Source organism: Myxine glutinosa, chromosome 11, assembly GCF_964187855.1.
Source record: "Myxine glutinosa chromosome 11, kmMyxGlut1.1, whole genome shotgun sequence".
In the NCBI taxonomy this organism is placed as follows: domain Eukaryota; kingdom Metazoa; phylum Chordata; class Myxini; order Myxiniformes; family Myxinidae; genus Myxine; species Myxine glutinosa.
Window position 1 is genome coordinate 52,385,312 of NC_136271.1, and position 24,588 is coordinate 52,409,899.

The 24,588-nt window shown below is 47.7% G+C and overlaps 1 protein-coding gene across 4 annotated transcripts in view; it reads right to left on the bottom strand.

The window, feature by feature from the left end:
* LOC137436662 (receptor-type tyrosine-protein phosphatase mu) overlaps window positions 1-24,588 on the bottom strand; it is a 571,417-nt gene that overhangs the window by 80,856 nt on the left and 465,973 nt on the right. For 3 of the 4 annotated variants that reach the window (XM_068130656.2, XM_068130657.2, XM_068130658.2), the window contains 2 exons: window positions 22,009-22,125; window positions 21,398-21,552 (listed from right to left, as the gene is read on the bottom strand). In XM_068130656.2, coding sequence (XP_067986757.2) covers window positions 21,398-21,552; window positions 22,009-22,125 — 272 coding nt within the window. Of the gene's footprint in view, window positions 1-7,007; window positions 7,130-21,397; window positions 21,553-22,008; window positions 22,126-24,588 lie in introns of those variants that run through there. The other variant, XM_078786678.1, reaches the window with a different exon arrangement.

The following is a 24,588-nucleotide window of genomic DNA, read 5'->3' on the forward strand; positions in this document are numbered from 1 at the left end:
CCATAGGAAAATAGTTTGGAGAGCAAGGCGGGGTGCCAGACTTTATCAAGAGCTAGAGATATGTTTGGAGAGACAGCCCTGATCTCATGTCTGATATTGAGGGCCTCCATCCATTGTTGGGTAAGCCTGGTGTTGGCTTAACAGTTATGGTATTGGCTTGGGATTCTAGGGTCCTAATTTCAAATCCAAGTTGGTCGTTGAATTAACACCAGGTGGGGTTGACTCAGCCTGTCATGCTTCCGAGGTCGGATAAATGAATGCCAGCTTACTGGGATGAATGAGCCATTCGAGTATCCTGTGTAGGAGTGATTGTGCCCAATAGTCAAGAAACTGCTTTTGCAGCCATATGCATCTGAGGATGCAGGAGTGGACATCATCATCCACTGTTGGGTGAGTAGAAGCAGCATGTCCAATGTAGAGTGACTAGGTCTGAATCCGAATTGATGATTTGAGATGAAGTTGTTGGGGAAAAGGAAGTATTTTACGTCAACTGTGATGATGGATTACATGACCTTGCTGATGATGAGAAGTAAGTTGATAGGTCTGTAGTTAAGGGGATCAGTTTCACACCTTTTATGTAATGTGGTGATGTTGGCTGTCTGCCATGCAGATGTAAGATGACTGAGGGCATATGATAGGGTGAGAAAAAAACAGAAGGAAGATGTGCAAGAGCATGAGAACAGGTTTTTAGGACACGTGAGCTGATGCCGTCTGGTCAAGTTGCATCATCAGAGTCGACGGTTTCCAGAAACTTCTCCACCTTCTCAGTTGCAAAAGATGCAGAGTCCAGGAGCACTTGGGAGTGTCTGGGTAGAGTGCGTACAGAGGGAGAAGGGTTGGGGACACACGTTTTGGAAGCAGGACACACGTTTTGGAAGCAAATACAGAATTGAGGCATCCAGCCTTCTCACGAGCGAAGTCGGCTGTGGTGCCATTTGAGGTGAGGGAAGGGATGGAAGCAGAGCATACTCCAGAGACAGACTTAACACACCACCATCAGGTTTTAGAGGAGGGAGACAAGTTTGAAAATTCAATCTTGAGGTTGGACAGATGTATTCTGGCTCACCTGTGTGTGGAAAGACACTTGTTGCGGGCTTTGTGGAATGATTTTTATATTGACTTCAGTCAGGTTTGCCTTCCAGGAGGAGAAGCCACGTTGTTTCAAAGTTTCTGATTAGCTTCTGTTGTTTCTGATCCGTTCACGATACTCGCTCTTCCACGAGCCTCGACTATGTAGACAAAAAATTAAAAAAGGAACTGCCTCACTACAGGATTCAATGTACCCCAGGGGGGAATAAAGGTAGTACAATTGAAGATGAGATGGGATGGATCTGTGATTAAGAAAAGCAGGTATCTGTAGATGAATTCTCAAGCTGAGTTAACATCATGAGCGGTAGAGATGGGATATTTGGGTATTCAGAATGATCTATTCAAAGATCTCGCGAGATCTCTGTCGGCGAGGTCACGTCTTTTCGAAGCTGTCCACGCTCTCACGCTTTCGAAGTTAAGTAATTGTTCACAACTGTGTTTTTGTCGAAACTGTATTTATCTTTCGGTGTGTGCCTGTGGTGTGTCCCTAGGAGGATTATCGGTGTTAATCTTCCATACCTGTATAGAAAATCGTCGGTTAATTCGTGCCATGTATTTTGAGGCCTTGTACCGTGTCCTACCTTGAGGCTTTGTTTTTCTCTCAGCGGTCCGTCGATTGTGCTCCAATTACTTTCGTTCTCTCAGTTTTTCCCAGTCTTTTCACCCCATACTTCCTTGTTTAAAATCTCAACTCAAAAAAAAACAACCAAAAAAACATTTCCTTCTCTGTTCTTATTCGTTTATTCGTTGTTCTTATTCGTTCGTTCGTTCTTCGACCACGTGTTTCACCCCCATTTTCCCCAGATAGTTTTCACTGTTAAATTTAAAAATGTTTAAACTTTCCCCTGAAGTGATGTATTCTGTCGTATATTATAACACCTTTTTCTTCTTATACTTCTTTAAAAGGGTGCTTTCGACTTGTTCACCAAATCTATTCATTCCAAAAAAAAATTCTATTTCTTACAGTGCCTCTTTCATACATTCCCTAAACGCACCTGCGCTCCACCCCCCCCCCCCACCCCCCCTCCAGCGTCCTTAAACGTACCTTTGACTCGAAGGTCACAAGAAACTCATTTTGCAATAAATGTTCGTTTCCCATTAATCGAACACTTTCTAAAATCCAATCTCACCCCTCCCCTCCAAAACTTCCCCATCACCCCTCTCCTCCAAATCTCCCCCCTTGCCCCTCCCCTCCAAATCTTCCCCATCACCCATCTCTTTCAAATCTTCCCCCTTGCCCCTCCCCTCCAAATCTTCCCCATCACCCATCCCTTTCAAATCTTCCCCCTTGCCACTCCCCTCCAAATCCTCCCCATCACCCATCCCTTTCAAATCTACCCCCTTCCCTCCTAAACTCCCCCCACACCCCTCCCCTCCTAGACTCCCCTCGCCCCTCCCCTCCTAGACTCCCCCCTAACCCCTCCCCTCCAAATCTCCCCCATCTCGCATCCTTTCAAATCCCCCCCCTTGTCCCTTCCCTCCTAAGCTCCCCCTAACCCCTCCCCTCATAAACTCCCCCCTCGCCCCTCCCCTTCTAATCTCCCCAACCTCATTACTTCTCCATTTCCTGCCTCTCACCCCTCCCCCTCAAAGCGTCCTCCCCGCTTCTTCCCCCTTCCCCAAATCTCACCTCCATCTCCCCCAACGTTCTGCCTCGCTCTTCCCCCTCCTCAAATAACACCTCACTGTGCCTCACCCAATCACCATCAAATCTTTTGTCCGCCCCATCCTTCCCTTTCTCCGAGCCATTCTGAAATCTCTGACACACCTTCAACAGCTCTCCCTACCTCTTCCTCCTCTTCCACATCTTACCCTACCCCTCCTCCCCCCTGTTCTGTATCCGATGCTCCCCCTTCCTCTTCATTAATGGTATGGACCTCAAACATCCAGGGCCTTCACTCAAACTTGACTGATCTCTCCATACAGGTTGCTTCTGACAAACCAGACGTGATCTGCTTAACAGAAACTTTCCTCCTCCATGATGTCTATGATTCCTTAGTATCTCTCCCAGGTTACTCCCTCCTCAGGTATGATAGACCTGAGCCTCGTCCTGGAGGTGGGGTTGCTATCTTTATCAAAAACTCTCTTCCTAACTCGCCCTGCACTGCCCTCTCTCCACCTCACCCCCAGGAATACCTCTGGCTACGGCTTCCCCTTCGCTCCCACCTTTTGTTCATATGTGTGTTGTACCGTCCACCAAACAGTGATGACTCCATCTACATCTCGCTGTCTGATAATATGGACCAACTTCGATCTACTCATCCCAACTCTCTCTTCCTCATATGTGGTGATTTCAATTGTCACCATGCTGGTTGGCTGGGTGTGGGTACCTCTCCAACCAGCCATGGCTGCTCAGCAAAGGACTTCTGCGACTCAATGGGACTGACACAATCTGTCAATTTCCCGACCTGGATCTCAGTCAACGTAGCATCATCCCTTCTGGACTTGGTTATGACTAACTTCCCTGAAAATGTCTGCTGCTCTTCTTCTGCTCCAATCGGCTCATCTGATCATGTGCTTGTTAAAGTGGACATCTCTCTGACCATTCTCAGAGAGCCTCCTCAGCGTCGGCGAGTCTGGCATTTCACTCAGGCCAACTGGTACGTGGTACGGTCTTCAAGCAGCCATCAATCATCTGGACTGGTCTCCCATCTCCACCGCCTCTGACATCAACTCATCTTGGAAATTCTTCCAAAGTAAATTGCTCTCTCTCATGCACAGATTTATCCCATCTCGTCTTCAGTTGTCATACCCTTCCTCCTGTCCATGGTACAGGGAATCTTGTGGTGAGGCTATTGCCCAGAAACAACTTGCCTTCGTCTCCTGGAAAGCAAATCCAACGGAAGGAAATCTCATTTCCTTTCACAAAGCCCGAAACAAGTGTGTGTCCACCCTCAGGAGAGCCAGGAAACAATATCTCTCCGTTCTCAAGACCGAACTCTCTTATCTGTCTCCCTCTTCCAAATCCTGGTAGCGTCTGGTCAAATCTGTTTCTGGTGTTTGTTCCCCCTCCATCCCCTCCCTTACCTCAAATGGCGACACAGCTGACTCCGCACGTGAAAAAGCTGAATGCCTCAACTCTGTGTTTTCCTCAAAATCTTGTGTCCCAAACCCATCCCACTCTGTACCCACCATACCCAGTCGTACCCAGCTGCTCCTGGACTCTGTGTCCTTTCCTCCTGACAAGGTGGAAAAGTTTCTGTCAACCCTCGACTCTGATTCTGCAACTGGACCTGACGGCATCAGCCCACGGGTCCTAAAATCCTGTTCTTCCGCTCTGCCGCTTTCACTCCTTCTCTCTGTTCTCTTCACCCTCTCTTTTGCTCAAGGTCATCTACCATCTGCTTGGAAATCAGCCAACATCACCGCTTTACACAAAAAGGTGCAAAAACAGATCCTAGCAACTACCGACCAATCAGCCTTCTCACAATTATCAGCAAAGTCATGGAATCCATCATTGCTTCGGATATGAAATCTTTCCTCTTCTCCAATGGCTTGATCTCTGATCATCAATTTGGTTTCAGACCAGGTCACTCTACTCTGGACATGCTGCTTCTGCTGTCTCAACAATGGATGGAGGTCCTCAATGCCAAACAGGAAATTAGAGCTGTCTCCCTTGACATATCATGTGCCTTCGATACTGTCTGGCACCCCGCTCTGCTCACCCAACTCTCCTCCTTTGGTATCCATGGAAATCTCCACGCATGGCTGGCGGACTTCCTCAATAGTCGTAGTCAACGTGTGGCCCTGAATGGATTTCTCTCATCTCCCCTTCCTGTTCTGGCTGGAGTTCCCCAAGGTAGTGTTCTGGGCCCTGTGCTTTTTCTGGTCTTCATCAATGATCTCTCTGACTCTCTTGAAAATCCTCTCTATCTCTTTGCTGATGACTCCACTCTCTGCCGCTAAATTCCTCATCCCTCAGATCGGCAGTCTGCAGCCTCCTCACTCTCTGCAGACCTGGACAAAATCACAGACTGGGCAAACAAGTGGAACATGTCTTTCCATCCCGACAAATCTCACACTCTTACGATGTCTCTCCGAAAAGACCGACTGGACAACCCTCCCATCCACTTTCTGAATAATCCTCTCCAAGAAGTTCTGTCACTCAAGCTTTTGGGTCTCACTATCTGCCATGATCTTTCCTGAGAAAATCACATTTCAAATCTGGCCTCCAAAGCCAGTCACCGACTGGGCATCCTCCGTCATGCGAAGTCCTTCCTTGGCACACCTGAACTCCTCACCACATACAATGCTTTCATCCGCAGCTCAATGGAATACTGCTCTCCCCTCTGGGCTGGTGCTCCTGCCTCACACCTAGCTCGTCTTCACGCTGTTGAAACCAAAGCGTTCAGAATCATTGGAATCTCCCGCGATGAAGCTGTCTCCGAGGGCCTTTCACTTACTCACCGTAGGCAGGTTGGTGGTCTTTCCGTCTTCTACCAACTCCTCTCCGGCCTTGCTCCCCCAGCTCTCTCTGGGCTCTGTCCCCCACATATTCCTACAGGTCGCACAAGATGTGCCTGCAACCCTCTTATGGTTAAACTGCCAAAATCAAGACTCTCTGCTCACCTTCACTCCTTCATTCCTCTTTTCTCCCGCCTCTGGAACAAACTCCCTCACTCTCTTCATTCCCACTCCTCCCTCCAGGTCTTTAAAACAGCTGTTCACCACCATCTCTTATCTTCCCCCATCCAAAACCTTGATCTTTTCTACCCCAGCTAATTTCACCCCAAATCCACTTTTTTGAAATACCAACTTATTTCCTGGAAGTCCTTGGTGTTTTTGTGTTTTATACTTCTCCCACCCCCCCACCCCCCTTCCCACGCCTCCTCCCCCCAAGCCCTCTCCGTCCCACACATCTCCCGATGTCCCTGCTCTCAAATGTTGTGTTTGTGTGCTTCCCCTTCTCTCCCCATCTTGTCTACCGCTCCCCTTTTTATATACTTTGTTTGTCTGTTTGATTTGCTTGTGTGATGAATGTTAGCTCTTTTACGAGCTTCGATTTTGTATACAAAAAAAAAAAAAAAAAAAAATCTGTCATGTGAGCACATACCCCAAACACAGGCCATGATGTCACAACACAGATTTCCACTCCTTCGAGCATTTATCAACGTTATGTCAGCATTTTAGCTTCCATTGCAAACTGAACGAGACACCTTTTCCTGGAGGCATGGTGTTCAACAGAGGCTGTGGGTTTGATTTTTTTTTTTTTTTTTGTATACTGAATCGAGGCTCGTGAAAGAGCTAATCCTGGGGGTTTGTGAACCTTTGATCAATGGTTCCACTTATCACTCACTCACTCTCACTCACTCACTACAACACACACACACACACACACACACACACACACACACACACACACACACACACACACACACACACACACACACACACACACACACACAGTTGCGGATCTGGGGTCAGCGCTCCCCTTATCAAGGGGGGGTTAATCCCCTTGTCCTTTAAGCTGGCCATCCCCCAGTCCTTTAGAAGATATCGCATTCCTTCCGGTCGGAAGCAGCCAGGGTCATTGGTCAACGGAAGTCCCGAATACCTGCGTGCTACTTCCGGCCGTAAAGCAGGGCGATACTCCTGCCCGAGCCACGGACAAGATGGAATATTGCCGAGCGGTTTTAGCAATCCGAAGCTCGAGCCGTTAGCGGCAGTCTAAACCCGATTCTAAGCGGTTCCTATATCGTGCCACAGGTATTCAATGGAGAAATCACTAGAACGATCGGATGAGAGGAAACCCAAAGAATAAGAAGGAAGAACACAGGTTTATTAATTATGTGCAATACCAAAACCAAAGAAGAAACGGAAGGGAAGAATGTACAGGGAAGAAGAAGAGGCAGATACACAGGGCAAACCTTAGACAGTCTTATTTTATCACACGCCCAGGACAACACAAACAGACTTACACGTATGGGGAATAGCAGGCAGAAAGGTCCAGCTGATCAGCGTGGGCACCGGTCCGGTTCTCGTCCACGTCTTTGGTCCGCATTCACTCCGGCTCACGTCTCTGGTGCCGCGGCGAAACTCCGGCAGGCAGCGCGGTTGGTATGGTCGTTCTTGAACGCCAGCGGACCGTCTCTCTCCAACTCTGCCAAGCAGTCCCTCTCACCAGCTCTGACACGTCGCGCCAACCCTCTCTCCTCTCGGCTGCCACGAACCACCACGCTCTGCGCTCTGCTCTGCCCGAAGCACCAACTCACAACCCCTGAAGCAGTCCCACGCGAGCGCTTATGTAGCGCGCTCGCGTATTAAGCCGCGGTACATCTGGATCCGCCCACGGAGGAGCTGGCCTCGGCCCTGGTTGGGTGATGAGGGCTCCTTGGGTCCACCCTTAACAGGGATCCGCCTCGCTCGATAGCTCCTCCCCCCTTCTTCTCCGGACTTGACCGCGTGCTTAATGGCGTCTTGTGCAGCAAAACGCGGCCAACAAAAGGCAGGGGAGGGCAGGAAAATGGGCAACCCGACTGTAGGTGTTAATTGATGGCTGGAGAGAGAGAGATTGGGAATAATTGAAAGGGCCTATCTTATTTGATGAATGCAAACGCAGAGTCAAACTATTGGGAACAGATCCTTAACGAGAACACATACTAATGAGATAACTAAAGAGGTTTCTATGTGCTCTACGTGTTGCAATATGGACTAGCTTGGGTGCGACCTTTGACCTTTACACAAAAATGGGAATATTTACAGGGGATTATTTACAAGGATTATTATTTACAAAGTGAGGGTTCTAAAAACCGCAACAATATATATATATATCTCTCATATATATATATATCTCTCATATATATATATATATATATATATATATATTATATATATATATATATATATAATTATATATATATATATATATATGTTCAAAACACACCTGGTCACAAGTGTGCCGCACTGACCGGGTCCTCAGTTGAGGTCCTCAGCATCATCACGTTTCGGCCCTTCAACCTCGATACGGTCAGCTAAGGTGGGCCAGCAGGGGCACATACACATCCACATGCAGCAACTACACCTGGATGCGTACATACCCCCACCCCCAGCCAGTACAACAACAACAATATTACTAATATATATATATATATACAGTATATGCCATATATATTCTCCCACCAAATTCTAACATATTGATACACCAAAAAGATTATGTTGAAGATACTCATGATGCTCCATTTGTCATAGATTTTATTCCCTCACTATTTTCTCATCGTATTACTCCCCTCCCCTCCTGGTGTGAGCATAATTAATAATCACCAATGTGCAGTGGATGTAGTACATCGAGACTTTCAGAAGGCATTTGGCAAGGTACCACAGAGGAGGTCGTTATTTGAGGTGAGGGCTAGCGGAGTGGTTACAAGAGCAACTAACTAGATTGGAAACTAGATTAGTGATGGGAAGCAAAGAGTATCTGTGAAGCGGAGGATGTCTGGATCGAAGGATGTATGTAATGCAATTCCTCAGCGAGCAGTAAAAGAATGTTATTGAATATATAATTTACGTCAAAGATTTGGACAGTTTGAATTAAGATTAGGCTTTCCAAATTTGCAGAAAATTACACAAAGCTTGGAGATAGGTAGAATGGCAAAGATGAGGGTGATCAGATTCAGGAAAGTCTACATACTGTTGCGGAGATGAGGACTGTATTTTTTTTGATTGTGTGCTGTACTATTATTACTATTGTTTATTCTGCGCCCCCCTACCTCCGGAGCTGTGTAAAGGTGAAAGGGCATCCCATAATTAGTCCACAAGCATACACATCAGCCAAATAATAGAATACCCCTGTTGATAGTTATCTCTTATTCTGTGTTTTAGGGTAAGGCTGTGTCTCCCATTAATTGAAGTACTCCATTGCACCAGTGAAAGAGAATAGATCCCCTTTCATTCCCATCCCCAAAATCCCCATTTCCTTCACATCCCCTCTCGTCATTGCCGGGCCTCGATTGCCGAATTACCTCCCCTCCAATAACCGCCATTGAACCTGTGCTCTCGTCGGAGAAGAAAGGCGTGCCCGCCCATCGTCATCAAGGGCGGAGCCAGAGGGTCGCGCGACCAACCAGGGCCGAGGTGAGCACCCCGATGGGCGTGTCCAAAAGGCCGGCGGCTTAATCGCCGGAGGCGTTATAAAGGCGCGCACGCAGGAAGCAAGTGAGTTGGTCACAAAGAGTTGGTCACAAAGAGTTGGTCACAAAGAGTTGGTCGTCAAGAGAGAGTCGTGAAGAGTCAGTCAGTGGAGTCGGTGGTCAGTTGGTTGCGGTGAGGAGTCGGTGGTGGCGGTCAGTGGTTGCGTTGGTTGCGGTGAGGAGTCGAGGAGGGAGGAGATCAGAAGACAGGAAGGCCTTGAGTTGGACTAAGCAAGAGAGGAAGTTGTTGGACTGGGTGGGACTAAGAAAGAGAGAGAAAGAGTCCTGAAGCTTGTGAGGGAAGGAGAGAGAACCCGTCACACCAACCCCCCAAGCTCCGCGTTGGCTCCACCAAGCGTTCACCTCCACCAAGGCTCCACCAAGCTCCGCGTTGGCTCCACCAAGCGTTCACCTCCACCAAGGCTCCACCCAGCTCCGCGTTGGCTCCACCAAGCGTTCACCTCCACCAAGGCTCCACCAAGCTCCGCGTTGGCTCCACCAAGCGTTCACCTCCACCAAAGCTCCACCAAGCTCCGAGTTGGCTCCACCAAGCGTTCACCTCCAGCCATCCACCTCCTGCCATTCCTGTCATTCCCCGCGTGAGTCTGTCTTTTGTTTGTTCTGTCCTGGGTTAATTAAGACTGTAGGTAAGCTAGTATTTTCACTGTGTCACCTGCGTCTTATGTGCTTGTAAATAAACGTGACTGCTTTCTTTTTGCTTATGTGTGTAAATAGTAAATAAATTTAGTAGTATTTCCAACCTTTTTGTCTTCTTCTCCTTCTTCACATCCGTGTCGCCTTTGTCTTTTCCCTATTGACTAGCTGCGGTGCGATCCGGCCAACGTTTGGGTGGAATCGGGTGAGTCGGGGATCCTGTTAGGTCACGGTAATACACCACCGCTCGGTCATCATAACATCTAAACCGCGATCTGTAACAATTGGTGTCTGGGAGTGAGATTCGGGGCCCGAACCAAATTTAAAAAAAAAAAAAAAAGGTCAAAATTTGGAGCGGCCGAAATTTGTTTTGTTTTACAAAACCTGAACTTTGAAATCGCGCCATGGCTGGTCAAGGCGACGGGATGCCGGTGGGAGAGATAGAGGGGTTAGGAGTAACCCAGGATCAAATGGAGGGGAGCAATGAGGAGGCGGTTGAGGGAGTATCAGGCGCGCAAAATGGCGTCCTCGCGCACGTGGGTGTAGCGGCACCAAATTTTGCCGCGCCCGTGACCGTAGCAGCACCGGTGGATTCGAACCTTTTTTTCCTACAAATCGGGGCCCTTATGGACAAAATGAGGGACGAAGCGAGGGCTGATAGTGAGCGAATAAGGGACGAAGTGAGGGGTACCAGTGCCCAAATAGGGAAGATAGACAACGGGATAAAAGAGGTAAAGAATGGGTTAATGGGGCTAGAAAATAGGATGGAAGGCAAATTGCGGGAGATAGGGGAGCAATCCGCCCGAGAAATTAAACAAATGGGAGAGCAGATAGAGGAGGTAAAAATCGGGTTAGAAAGTAAACTGGATGCTCAGAGGGATGAATTGGGACAGATGAGGGTGGCATCTACAAAGGAGATGGAGGAGATGAAAGAGGAGATACGACGAGGTGTGGGTGAGGAGGTTTCGGGGCTACGCGAGGAGGTAAAGCGAGGTGAGAAGCGTATGGAGAAAGAGGTGAGAAATAATACGGCAAAGTTACAAGGGGGAATAGAAGATCTGACGGAGGAGGTGGAACAGCTGACGGAGGGACAAAAAGAACTAGTGGAGCAGGTTCAAAAGAACACTGCGGTACTAGGAGGGTTAAAGGCGACACAAAAAGAAATTAAAAACGAATTAATAGCGACGCAGAGGCAATGTCAGATGGTACGTGAGGAACTGACAATGAGGGTGGACGAGGTGACAGAGATAATGGAGACGAAGGACCGAGAGGTAAGGATGCACATAGAGATGGTCACGGTAGCCTTAGAGGACGAACTTGAGGAGACGCACCGAGAAATAAAAGAGGTTAAACAAAAATTAGAGGAAGTGGAAGAAGAGGTGAGTGAAATTAAGAAGGGACGGACAGAAACTAAAAGAGAAATCCAGGAGGAGGTGATGGAATATGTGCAAGGTCGGTGCTCAACTCATGTTGTGATGCTCACTAACCGAATAAAGAGTTTGCAGGTGGCAAAGGAGGTGCGATGACGAGGTACGGAGGTGAGTGGCAATGTATATGATGTGAGGAAAGCTTCAGTCGGCTTGGGGATTGGTTTGGATCCGGGTGTTCGTGATAGGCCGTTGGTGAAGTGTGCGACAGGTCTGGTGTGCGAAAAAAGAGGTGTGCGAGAATGTCCGACCATGGGGTGTGTGAGGAAAAAGTGCATGCCGAGGAGTGAGTGTGCCGTCAAGAGTGAGTTGGTCGAAGCGCGTGTGCGAGGGGGTACATGGAAGCGCGGGGTGGTGAGTGTTACAGAGGATGTAACGGGAGAGTGTGCGCGAGAAAGGTGTGTAACGGACGGGTGCATGAGGAAAGAGTGTGCTGTCGAGAGTAAGGGTGAGTGCGCGACCGAGAGTGGAGGTGACAGTAGTGAGAGTGACACGGAGCGTGAGTTGGTTGTGACAGGTGAGCGAGGATGTACACCTGGAATGGGAGGATGCACACCTGGAATGGTAGAGCGTGAGTGGGAATGCACGCTGGAATTGGTAGTGAGGCACGTGGTTGGGTGTGCGGGTGAGAGCACACCTGTGATTGTCACAAAGGAGGTGACCGAGAAAGGGGCGCGAAGAGGTGTGTTGGTGAGGTGTGCGAGCGACGAATGTGTGCCAAGGTGTTCGGTGGTCAGGTGTGTGACCAAGTCGGTGAGCGGAATGAGTGTACCGAGGTGTGTAAGAAGAGGTACGACGAGGAGTATGGAAACAGCTGGAGGTATGAGCAAGAAAGGGGTAGCGTATGCATGTAAGCATCCAGGTGAGGCATCGACGGTAACCGAATTAGCGGTTAGAGCGACTTATAGCCGAATCGGGCCCTCGGTGCGTGCCGGGCTTCGCGTGCCGCGAGAACCAGCGGGGATCCGAGCCACGGCGGGTTCGAAAGGACCGCCGTGCGCGATCCACGCTGGGCCTCGCTTGGAACGGCCGCGTCCGGGCTCCACTAGGCGGAGCGGGCAGCCCGATAGGAAGGGTCGTCATGGCGACCACTTTCTATTGAGACGTGCCGGCAGGTCGAGATCGGGACATTGGATGGCTCCACGCCGAGGTGGTGCGTGGGATCTCGGCCCGGGTAAGCCCCCGTCCCTGCCCCGAATGCGGGACGTATCCAGCCGCTGGCACAAAACGACCCGCGTTCATTGCTCGGCTGTACGAAGCCGAGCTTTGGAAGGGAATTGGCGCACCGAGAGGATGTAATAAGTAGACGGGTGATGAGGATAGTGTTTTGGCCCCGAAATTAGAAAAAAGCAAAATTTGATGATGGTATGGTGATTAGCAGTAAATGGCAAATTTTTGGTTTATTGAATTTGGACGAACAAAATTTATAGGGAGAGACCCCCGATGTGGTGGGATGGCAAATCCACCATCCCTCACGTGGGGCAAATGCGCTATAGTTTATGGGGTTGATGGCAGTGAAAACTAGCCCGGGTGGGTGAGGTTATATTGTGTGTAGGGACCTAGAAGATGACATTAGGTGACGTTAAGGTTAGATAGTGACTGATACCTGTAGTGGGGACGCAGGTAGATTAGTGTGGATGATAATGACGTGGGAGCGCAATAGTTTAAAGGGACGACTGGGAAGCGCAAGTTTCAGAGGGGAGTAGTTAGCTGAGATGATGCCGTGTGTGTGAGAATTGAACAGGTGTGATTGCACAGGTGTGCAACTGAACAGGTGTGTGGAGCAGTGTATGAGGGAGTAGTGGTGATTGCGTGTTGTGTTGACCAAATGGTCCAGGAAGAGGAGGAGGGTGCAGGTGGCACCAGGTGATTGCACAGGTGTGCAACAACAGGTGAATGGAGAATGGTTGTGTGGAATAAATGGTAGTGTGGAATAAATGGAGTATTGGAATGGATGGTCGTGGAGTGAGTATGGTGGAAATTGTGGAGTGGAGTGGATGGTGCGAAGGTGTGAATGGGGGAAGAGTGGACCCCTATCACGGATACCCGGGGCGGGTAGTGTAAGTGTTAGGTAGAGGGTACAGGTAAATTGTGGTTGGATATTGGCATCTGTGGTGCGGGTGAAAGAATGGTCTTTGGATGGGTGCATTAGTGTTGTGGAAATGGCTGGGCGTGTAGCCTGTTAGTGTGTGTAGTTGGTTTGGGCACTCCACCACTGTGAGGATGTCGGCCAGGTGAGGCCGCAGGTGGGCTCTGGGAGCCGGTAGTAGTTGTTGTGGATGGGGCCCGAGGATCCGGAGGACGGACCCGGGTAGCCCAGTGCCAGAGGGCACCATGGGGTGACAGAGCCAGGAGGGGCTGTCCCCAGTTAGTTAGGTTAGGGTGAGGAGCTAGGTAAGCTCGGGTGGCAACTACAGTGGTGGAGGTGTGCAGGTGGGTAGACCTGCTGGGAGAGCTACACGTCGCAGCCTAGAAATTGTGCGAGGCACCGGGAGATGAATCGGGGGAGTGAGACCCCAAATTGAGAAGCACCACAGTTTGGTCAATGGGAATTGGTTTTTAGAACCCATAGTGTAAGTTGGCCAATGGATTGGCAGGGAAAGACCCCGGGTAGTGTAAAGTGTGTTAAAGTCATTTAGAGGATAGTTAGGAAGAAGGATCTCCTCACACCATCTGCATCCACTCACCTGAGGTGACAGGTACTCCGCACCATGCCATGTTTAATTATTTTTGATGCAAATGTTTGGATTGTGAGACGCATCATGACGTGGGTGTGACATTGTGCGTAATTCCATCTCTCCCTCCTTATGAGGATTGATGATGAATTGGGTGATGGCAAATTTTGGTTAGAGGGATTGTGGTGACGAATTTGGTATCGAGGAAATATGGGGAAGACGTGACAGTAGTGACGAATTTGTAAATGTGTAGATTTTTGTACATATGGGGTAAGGGCAAGGGTAGGGTAGGTGACAGGGGGGTGACGTACGGTAGGGACGAGCTTTCTCACTTCGCCCTCCGTACGCATTTCGCCTTGCATTGCCTTATTGATGTGTACCCTTGTGACCTTACCCCTCGCTCAATTGTCTTTCCCCTTTTGTCTCCCACATGACCTGTGCGCCATTGGGTGCCGAGGGGAGCGTGCGTGGGTCGGCCATTGTGCGCCCGAAATTCCCAGAACCAGCTGTCTGCATCGATGCACCACATTATGGACCACATGTCTGTGGCCGAGCACCACTTATGGACCCCATGGGTTGGGGCATGGCCCCTCTGCTGGAACCGGCCATGAGGGCCCGAAATCTTGCTGGCGGACTTTGGCCACAGGGCACCGATGCCCCACAGGTGAACCACACTAGTCGGCCCTGTGGGCTATAAATAAAATCAAATAAAAAGGACACATTGGGTGCAAGTTTTAATACAAATAGGCCGCCAGTAAGCAAAGCAAAAGAATGACAACATCTGGAAGACCAAATAATAATAACCAGCAGAGGGAGCCGAAGAGCAAGAGACCACCTGCAGGGTTAGGGGTTGTTTAATTTATTTTATTGTTGAACATTGATGAACAATGGTGACTGCACCGATTGGTGCTTGGGTGTGTATTGGTGCGGTTTTGGGTGCTTTCATGGTGCATTGATGCAGAGCAGACTGTCTCCCCCCCAGAAAGAACAATCACAGGTCCTGGGTTAGTTTTGTAAATAAAAATAGCGTCATTGTAAATAATGCTTCCCACCGTCAGTGTATAGTTTGAAGACCATTCCGCAATTCGGTTAACTGTGGGCGTAAGTCTGTTAGGCAGGGTGCAATGGAGCAGCGGGACACATTTATTTATGTTTTAAAACTGTCGCACTCAGGGTCAGGTTAAAAGTAGAGGGAACTACACCTACGTGTCACACTAAAAATAAAAGTTGTAGGCCCGGGACGTGCCTAAGAGGAGGAGGGTGCAGTGTTGCGGAGATGAGGACTGTATTTTTTTTGATTGTGTGCTGTACTATTATTACTATTGTTTATTCTGCGCCCCCCTACCTCCGGAGCTGTGTAAAGGTGAAAGGGCATCCCATAATTAGTCCACAAGCATACACATCAGCCAAATAATAGAATACCCCTGTTGATAGTTATCTCTTATTCTGTGTTTTAGGGTAAGGCTGTGTCTCCCATTAATTGAAGTACTCCATTGCACCAGTGAAAGAGAATAGATCCCCTTTCATTCCCATCCCCAAAATCCCCATTTCCTTCACATCCCCTCTCGTCATTGCCGGGCCTCGATTGCCGAATTACCTCCCCTCCAATAACCGCCATTGAACCTGTGCTCTCGTCGGAGAAGAAAGGCGTGCCCGCCCATCGTCATCAAGGGCGGAGCCAGAGGGTCGCGCGACCAACCAGGGCCGAGGTGAGCACCCCGATGGGCGTGTCCAAAAGGCCGGCGGCTTAATCGCCGGAGGCGTTATAAAGGCGCGCACGCAGGAAGCAAGTGAGTTGGTCACAAAGAGTTGGTCACAAAGAGTTGGTCACAAAGAGTTGGTCGTCAAGAGAGAGTCGTGAAGAGTCAGTCAGTGGAGTCGGTGGTCAGTTGGTTGCGGTGAGGAGTCGGTGGTGGCGGTCAGTGGTTGCGTTGGTTGCGGTGAGGAGTCGAGGAGGGAGGAGATCAGAAGACAGGAAGGCCTTGAGTTGGACTAAGCAAGAGAGGAAGTTGTTGGACTGGGTGGGACTAAGAAAGAGAGAGAAAGAGTCCTGAAGCTTGTGAGGGAAGGAGAGAGAACCCGTCACACCATCCCCCCAAGCTCCGCGTTGGCTCCACCAAGCGTTCACCTCCACCAAGGCTCCACCAAGCTCCGCGTTGGCTCCACCAAGCGTTCACCTCCACCAAGGCTCCACCAAGCTCCGTGTTGGCTCCACCAAGCGTTCACCTCCACCAAGGCTCCACCAAGCTCCGTGTTGGCTCCACCAAGCGTTCACCTCCACCAAAGCTCCACCAAGCTCCGCGTTGGCTCCACCAAGCGTTCACCTCCAGCCATCCACCTCCTGCCATTCCTGTCATTCCCCGCGTGAGTCTGTCTTTTGTTTGTTCTGTCCTGGGTTAATTAAGACTGTAGGTAAGCTAGTATTTTCACTGTGTCACCTGCGTCTTATGTGCTTGTAAATAAACGTGACTGCTTTCTTTTTGCTTATGTGTGTAAATAGTAAATAAATTTAGTAGTATTTCCAACCTTTTTGTCTTCTTCTCCTTCTTCACATCCGTGTCGCCTTTGTCTTTTCCCTATTGACTAGCTGCGGTGCGATCCGGCCAACGTTTGGGTGGAATCGGGTGAGTCGGGGATCCTGTTAGGTCGCAGTAATACACCACCGCTCGGTCATCATAACATCTAAACCGCGATCTGTAACAATACTTTCATAGATTGGGCAAAAGATTGGCAGATGCAGTTTAACATAAAGAAATGTAACGTGCCAGGGATGGATAAGAAAAATGAAAATAGGGATTATGTTGGAGCATGCCACACAGAAGAAGGATCTAGCGGTGTTAATATATATGGGGGATAAGCAGACAGGCAGTCGGAGCGCACAAGGTTTAAGGTTATATTCATTTTTAACCAATCCCCAGGAGTACCTATTTTCTGAAGGCAAACAAAGTGAATAGGGTTGAATGTTATTTCCGGAGGGTGATTATTATATCATTATAAATTTATCCTACAATATTAAATTCGAATATATCTTTCGATAAAGACAAATCTCACACTCTCACTCTTCAAAAGGACCTTCTGGCAACCCTCCCCCTCATCATTCACTTTCTTAACAAGCCTCTTGAGGAAGTTCAGTCATTCATACTCCTGGTTATCATTATCAGCCATGATCTTTCTTGGGCAAACCACATTTCAAAGTTGAGCTCCAAAGCCAGCCGCTGACTGGACATCCTCCACCGTACAAAGTCCTTCCTTGGCACACTTCAACTCCTATCTACGTACAAGGCCTTCATCCACAGCTCGATGGAGTACCTGCCTCACATCTTGCTCAGCTTGATGTCATGGAAACAAAGGCCTTCAAGATTATTGGAATCTCCCAACATGAAACTGAGTCTATGGGCCTATTACTTCGCCATCACAGGCAGGTTGGTGCTCTCTCTGTTTTCTACTACCTCCTACCTGGTCTTGCACCCTCTGCTCTTTCTGTGCTTTGTCGCCCCCATCCCCCCTCCCACTCCCCCCTCCCCCCCACCACTCCACCTGGTGCCTGCATGGCACACACAGTCTACCATTAACCCCCTTCTAGTGAAACTACCAAAATCCAGGATGAATGCTCACCTCCGCTCATTGTTCCTCTTTTTCACGCACATGCAATCAACTTTCACATTCTCCTCAATCTCATTCCTCCTTCCAGATCTTCAAGACAGCAGTTCACCACCATCTCAGATCATCCCCAATCCAAAACCATGATCTTTTCTACCCTCGTTAACAACCTCCCCCCACCCCCCATTAACTTGGAGTTTCCTTCTGTATCCATCTTGTCCACACCATACATCCTCTTCTGCCCCCCATTCCTCTTCACACCCATTGTTTGTCCAAGTTTGCCTCTATCTTGGCCTCTGACCCTGCTGTTGGTGTTTCCCCTTCTCTCTACTGTTCCTTTTGAATTCTGTTATGTCCTGATCCATTCAGTGTACGAGCTCTTTCATGAGCCTTGACTATGTATTTAAAAAATAAAAAGACAAAAAAGGCAATTCTCTGTATGCATGTATGTATGAATATATACTACATGGCTAAAAGTATGCAGACACCCCTTCTAATTAGTGGATTTGGCAGTTTCAGCCACACCCATTGCTGACAGATATATATATATAATGAAGCACACAGCCATGAAATCTCCATAGACAAACATTGGCAGTAGAATGGGCCGTACTGAAGATCTCAATGACTTTCAACATGGCACCTCCGCATAGGATGCCACCTTTCCAACAAGACAGTTCGTCAAATTTCTGCCCTCCTAGAGCTGCCCCGGTCAACTGTAGGTGTTCTTGTTGTGAAGTGGAAACGTCTAGAAGCAACAACAGTTCAGCCGCGAGGTGGTAGGCCACAAAAGCTCACAGAATTGGACCGCCGAGTGCTGAAACACGTAAAAATAGTCTGTCCTCAGTTGCAACACTCACTACCGAGTTCCAAACTACCTCTGGAAGCAACGTCAGCACAACAACTGTTCGTCAGGAGCTTCATGAAATGGGTTTCCATGGCCAAGCAGCCACACACAAGCCTAAGATCACCATGCGCAATGCCAAGCGTCGGCTGGAGTGGTGTAAAGCTCGCCGCCATTGGACTCTGGAGCAGTGGAAACGCGCTCTCTGGAGTGACGAATCACGCTTCACCATCTGGCAGTCCGATGGACAAATCTGGGTTTGGTGGATGCCAAATTACGATTTTCTCCTATTCATTTGCCACAGTACAAGTGGTTTACTGACCCCTGCTGCACACAGGGGGGATTATTAGCCACGCCACAAAATATTTTTGTCCCACCTCCCCGACTATCCCTCCACTACTCCCTTAGGCTGCTCCTGAAGGGAGGGGATGTTTCTAGTAAATCAAACGAGATAGTGTTAACATTGTATAGAAATTTAACAAGGCCTCATCTGGAATATTGTGTAAAGTTTTGGTTACCACATCTGAGGAATGACATAGCTGCCATCGAGAGGGTGCAGCGTAGGATACTAGAATGAGTCCGGGACTAGCTAGACTAAGCTATATAGAGCGGGTGATGGAGACAGGAATTTATACATTTGAGGCGACGATTATGAAGAGATTTGATCGAGATGTTTCAGATAATGAAGGATATCGACAAAAGTACGGAAATGCTTTCAGAAAATAGACATTGATAGGACCCAGAGGCCATAACCTAAAGCAAAGGAGATGAGAGTTAGGACATTATCAAGGCAGGGGCCTTTCAGTCAGAGAGTTGTTAATGCATGCAATGGTCTCCATAGAAAGGTAGTGGCAGCAGACAGAACAGATAGGTTTGAATTGCAATTAGATCGGTACTTATATGCATTGGAGATAGAGGTAGTACTGGGAGATTGGCAGGACTTGAGGGTAGCTTGTGTGTGGATGGGAGATTGGATTCTGCGGTTGGTATAGCACCAACATGGGCCTGAATGGCCTCCTCCTGTGCATAGTTCCTCATATATACATAATGTATTCCAAGAGTGGGTTGGCGAGAGAGTTCGTGGAGGAATTTACAAATTGTTCAAGGTATCATGATAACTCGCCTGCTGTTCAAGGACATGGTGGGAACTTTAATGCCCACAAACTAATCCTCATAGAAGGGATAACCCGCTTAACAACTTCCCAAGGACAGTTAATCGTCGAGCAAGGAATGAAAACCAGACTAAGCAACTCCAAGTGCACTACTTATGTACCATCCTGTGAGACACACACACACACAATAATAAAAATGGGTATGTATTTAAGACACCGTGTGTGTGTGTGTGTGTGTGTGTGTGTGTGTGTGTGTGTGTGTGTGTGTATGTGTTTAGTTAAAAGGTACTTCCGGCTTAAGCTGCAGTCTGTTGCAGTCATTACGGTCCGCAGGTCAGTCGGTCAACTTCTTCAGCAATGTCAGCTCATCACTAGGGAATCAGATCGTGGACACGTTTCTGGCTCACTGGCATTAATCTGCATACAGTGGATTCCCCTCATTGGTTGAGCTGGAAACCTATCCCATATGGAATAAATATCACATGGTACGTCTTCACTCGAATGGTGACCGTGAACCCTCCTCTCATGGAAGCAATTGCTGCAAGGGTCCCGACCAACAGGGGGTGCCTGCCACAAATGCACCCTATTGAAGTTGCAAATTAAGGATGAAGGACAACAAAGAAACCTGAATATTTTGTCTTTGTGGTTCTCTTTACGAAAAGACGCTTGATGAAACACAAAGTGTAACATTGAAACTTTTATGCTGGTGGAAGATTGAAGAAAAAACCCGAAAACCTTTCCGTGTCTCCTGTAATGACAAGCGGAAGCACTGACTAAAGTTATTCTTATCTTGGCATAAATGGCAAAGATTCAAGTTGTAATCCGTGTCATGTTATTGCTTCGTCAAACCATAAGAACGTCTCCACTTACGAAGTAGAATATGAAAAGGTCAGGCAGTTTGGAACTTTCCCGTTTTCTAAAATGTTTTAATTATGAAATAAATTCAACCTGTAAGATCGCTGCTCACACGTGGTAACATCACTTCCACGCTTCACATCACCCTCACGTCCTCGCTATTCGAACGTTCACACTGAAGGTAAAGCTTCAATATTGTGGCAAACGTCTTCAGGATATTTTAACGTGCCTTCTCTTGGATGTATGGAAAGCCGGATGACCCATCTTCATCTTCGCTGGTGGACGTTAAAGACCCTACGGTGACTTTCATGAAGAGAAGCCAGAACTCTGAACAATTGACAACTTCCTGCCCAAGCCAACTTGGGTCAAACGTCAGGCCTGACCTCAGCCAGAAACTTCCCTCGGCTGATCCCATAGGGCGGGAATATAATTGGGGCCGTTAAAGAAATAGTCGTGGTACTCGCCCTAGTAGAAATTGTAGTCTTCAGGCTGTTCCAGTGGGGGATACCTGTTGCCTCTCCTTTTCCAAATTGAAAGTTGCCATTTCAATATTGTTATCTAAAAAATAGATGGTACACAACACTCTGCGGAGATTTTCGTAAACACACCACCTCTGCATTATATCCACAAACCTCAATCCCCATTTCATTGTTGACTGACATGCAAGGAAAGGGAAAGGACAAGGAAGGGGAGCGGCGAGGGAGTGTTGAGTTGGAAAAATAATTACGTTTGCTTTTATTTCCCACAAGGAAACAGTTTCTCTCATAATTGTACATGTGGGGACCCTCTTCAACAAGAAAACAGGAGATGAAACCTTGACTTGAAGTAAATAATGTATTCGGAGGGAGAAATAAACCCGCGATGATGTCATGTGCAACATCAAACATCATGCAGCTCCTCCGAACAACACCTTTACGTGCCATCCCGCTCGCGTTTTCTTCCTAATCGTTTTTTCAAGTTGGGAATAGACAGAGAATACAAGTGTGATTGCCAACAAGTGCACCGGGCATTTGCAAACCTGCAATGGACCACCACGGGTCCCGAATGAGGAGCATTCGTAGACTTGACCCTGCGGATGAACGCCAACAGACCTGTAGCGTGATAGGGAACGCCATGGTCAGGCCAGCCAGTGAAGTGGAACTGCCTGAGTTGCCTCGTTTCATCGGATCCTGCCTGGAAGAAGGGGCACTGAGGATCAGTCGCTCTGCATGTAACGTTTGTTGGGTTCATCTATTTGCAACAAAATCAATATTATATGGGGTCCTATGGGTTCAGCCTTAAGAACGAGGTCGTGCAATCTTTATGGCACCCTAAAACCCACTTGCTTTGCAATACTTCACCGTAAAATATGACCGGTTTTACTCCTCTTCTGTGCCACGGAAACCATGGCAACGTAAAACAATAGGTCGTTAATAAGAAATGGTCCGTGTAGCTTTGTGGGGAATACATATCACTTGTGGGGAGTGCGATCTCTTGCCACTGGCAGTGCCACATTCTTCTGTTGCGAGTAGGATGTGACGCACCGATTGTGTTGCTATCATTTACATCTCAAACTTCAGAAACTGCCTTGAACACGTTAATTAGCTTGAACTGTATCCTTGCACTGCCACACGACTGTGCCACGTGTACCTTATGTAGGCTGAATGTGCGGATCATGTATTCAGCCAGCATCTCTGTCTCCACCAGAGTCACTTTGATGTCACCGTGGATCTCGCTTGCGTCGGGCCAGTACTTACAGCATTTGACCTGTTGGAGATAAACACGGAGCGAACATGTGTCAATCATTTGCACTCACCTTTGAAGGGTTCTGTCTTTAAAAAAACATTGTGCAAAAATAATTGTGAGGATGATAAAGGGGTAAAAAAAGAAAAAAGAAAAAAGAAAATGAATTAAAACAATCATCATCATGTGCCATGTTCTATCGGTTCTACCAGAACAGTTTCTTGGTTCGGGTTCCACTCCTGGATAGGTCGCCACTCCAATGCATGACATTCGACATGAGTGCGCATGAATTTGTAACTTGTTCAGGGTGCCGGTGATATCTTGCTTACCCTTTGTGAAGGACATCGTGATCTTTAACGCCTACCATATAATGCCGGCAAACGAGGCACTCGGTTTAACATCCATCCGAGGGACGGCACACACTGATGAATGACCCTGCTTGTAAAACACCGGGATGACAGTTTATAGCTGGGTCAGGATTCAAACGCAGGCTATATAGCTTAGAGGGGAGAGTGTGTTGAGGTTATCCTTTAGGCTTTAGCCTTTAAGCTATCCTGTCAGGCCAACACAATCTATCATTGTAATTTTTTTTATCATATGGGGTCGAACCTGTCTTCATGTTGCCAGAATTCCATGCCAATATTACATCATACAATGTGAAATCACCTTTATCATGGGAGCCCCCTGCCATCTATGGCCGCCCTTGCTGTTGGCACCAAGGTGGCTTTTACTCTTTATTATTTGGTTAAAATGTTAAAAACTTAGTGGCTAATAATAATTTACATATGTATAAAAACGAAAAACAAGGTCCGTGAAGCCTTGGTGTATGTCTGTTAATTACGTACTGTTTGAACGTCAGTTGCATCCTCACGACATCTATTAATTACATACTATTCAAATGTATCTTTTAAACCTTTTGACCCTTTAGACTGCTGAGACCCATTGGACCTTTGAAGACCCATTGAACCATAGGACCAATAAAGACCTCCTAAGAACTGTAAGACCCCCAATACCCTTAAAACCCCTTTATAAAACTTACACCCCGAAGACGCTATAGACCCCTAAGACACTCTTGGCCGTTAGACACTATAGATGCCTAAGACACTCGAGAACCCTTGATCAAACGGAAAACCAAATACTGCATTGGAGTAATCAGAAGGAACCCGAAAAAGTAAAGAGCAAAGATGGAGTCATCACAAGAAACCTAGATAAGATTTAGGTTTCAGCCGTGACTCCACTACCCTCATAAACATCCAGGCGCAGCCAGAAGAGACTTACAGGAAAGTTTCTGCAATAATTCACTTCTAATAGACAGACCCTTAAGAGACCCTTAGGACATCTAAGACCCTTAAGACCCTAAGAACCTGTATGCCCTATAGACCTCGTTAGAACCCTTAAAACCTGAAGACCCCTAAGACCATATTACAACTAATAAGACCACTAAGATCCCCTAGAAGCCTTAAGACCATTTAGAATGCTTAAGATCCTATAGACCCCATTAGAACCCTGACCCCATTAGACCCCATTATAACCCCAAGATCCTGTAAACACGTAAGACCCTGCAGACCCAATAGACTCTGTTATAACACTTAGAACCCAATAAACCCTTTAGAACCCTTAGACCCTTTATAACCCTTAAGACCTTATAGATCCCATAGATCTTGTTATAATTTTAAAACCTTGTAGACCCCATTAGACCCTTTAGAACCCTAAGACCCCCTTCACAGCCCTAACACCCTTTAGACCATTGAATACACGATATACCCTATAGACCCCCTTCAAACCCTTTTACCATTAAGACCCTTTCAACACACTTTAGACATTTTATACACTTTAGACCACAAAACACCCCTTAAGTTCCTTGACTCCCTTTAGACAGACCTCTTAGACCTTAACTCCACTGAGACCCCTTACACCCTTTAGACATGTTAGACAGCTTGGACACTTGACCGTTTAGACTATAGAGTTTTACACCACTCCGACCTTTTTACACCCTTTTTAGGCACATTACATCCCTTTAGACTCCTTAGACATATACATCCTTTAGAGATTAGACCCTTTAGATCATCTAGAACCGTTTAGGCTTACATGTATAATCACACAAACATGCATAATCTTCTTGGAAAACATAGCTTTAGTTTTACAGCAACTATTGTGCACACTCTACCCGCCCAGAGGGTGGATCCTCTGCCAGTGTATTCATAAAAACAACATTCATCATTTTTTAAATTAGAATCATTTGATATCTTTTGACCATCAATATAGCATGAAAAGTTTGTTTTTTTCCACTTCCCGAGTGGGTTAGCATCTCCCTGGGAATGGACCTGCGGGTTGCAAAGCAGATTACAGCAACCAGCCTGACCGTGCAATGCGCGCAGCAATTCATCACATGGCGATGAGAGTCCGGCCAAAGTGGCAATGCATGCATTTCTGTATCGGCAATTCAAGCAGCGTGCTGCAGCGCAGCATGGGGTTGAGGCCGGCTCA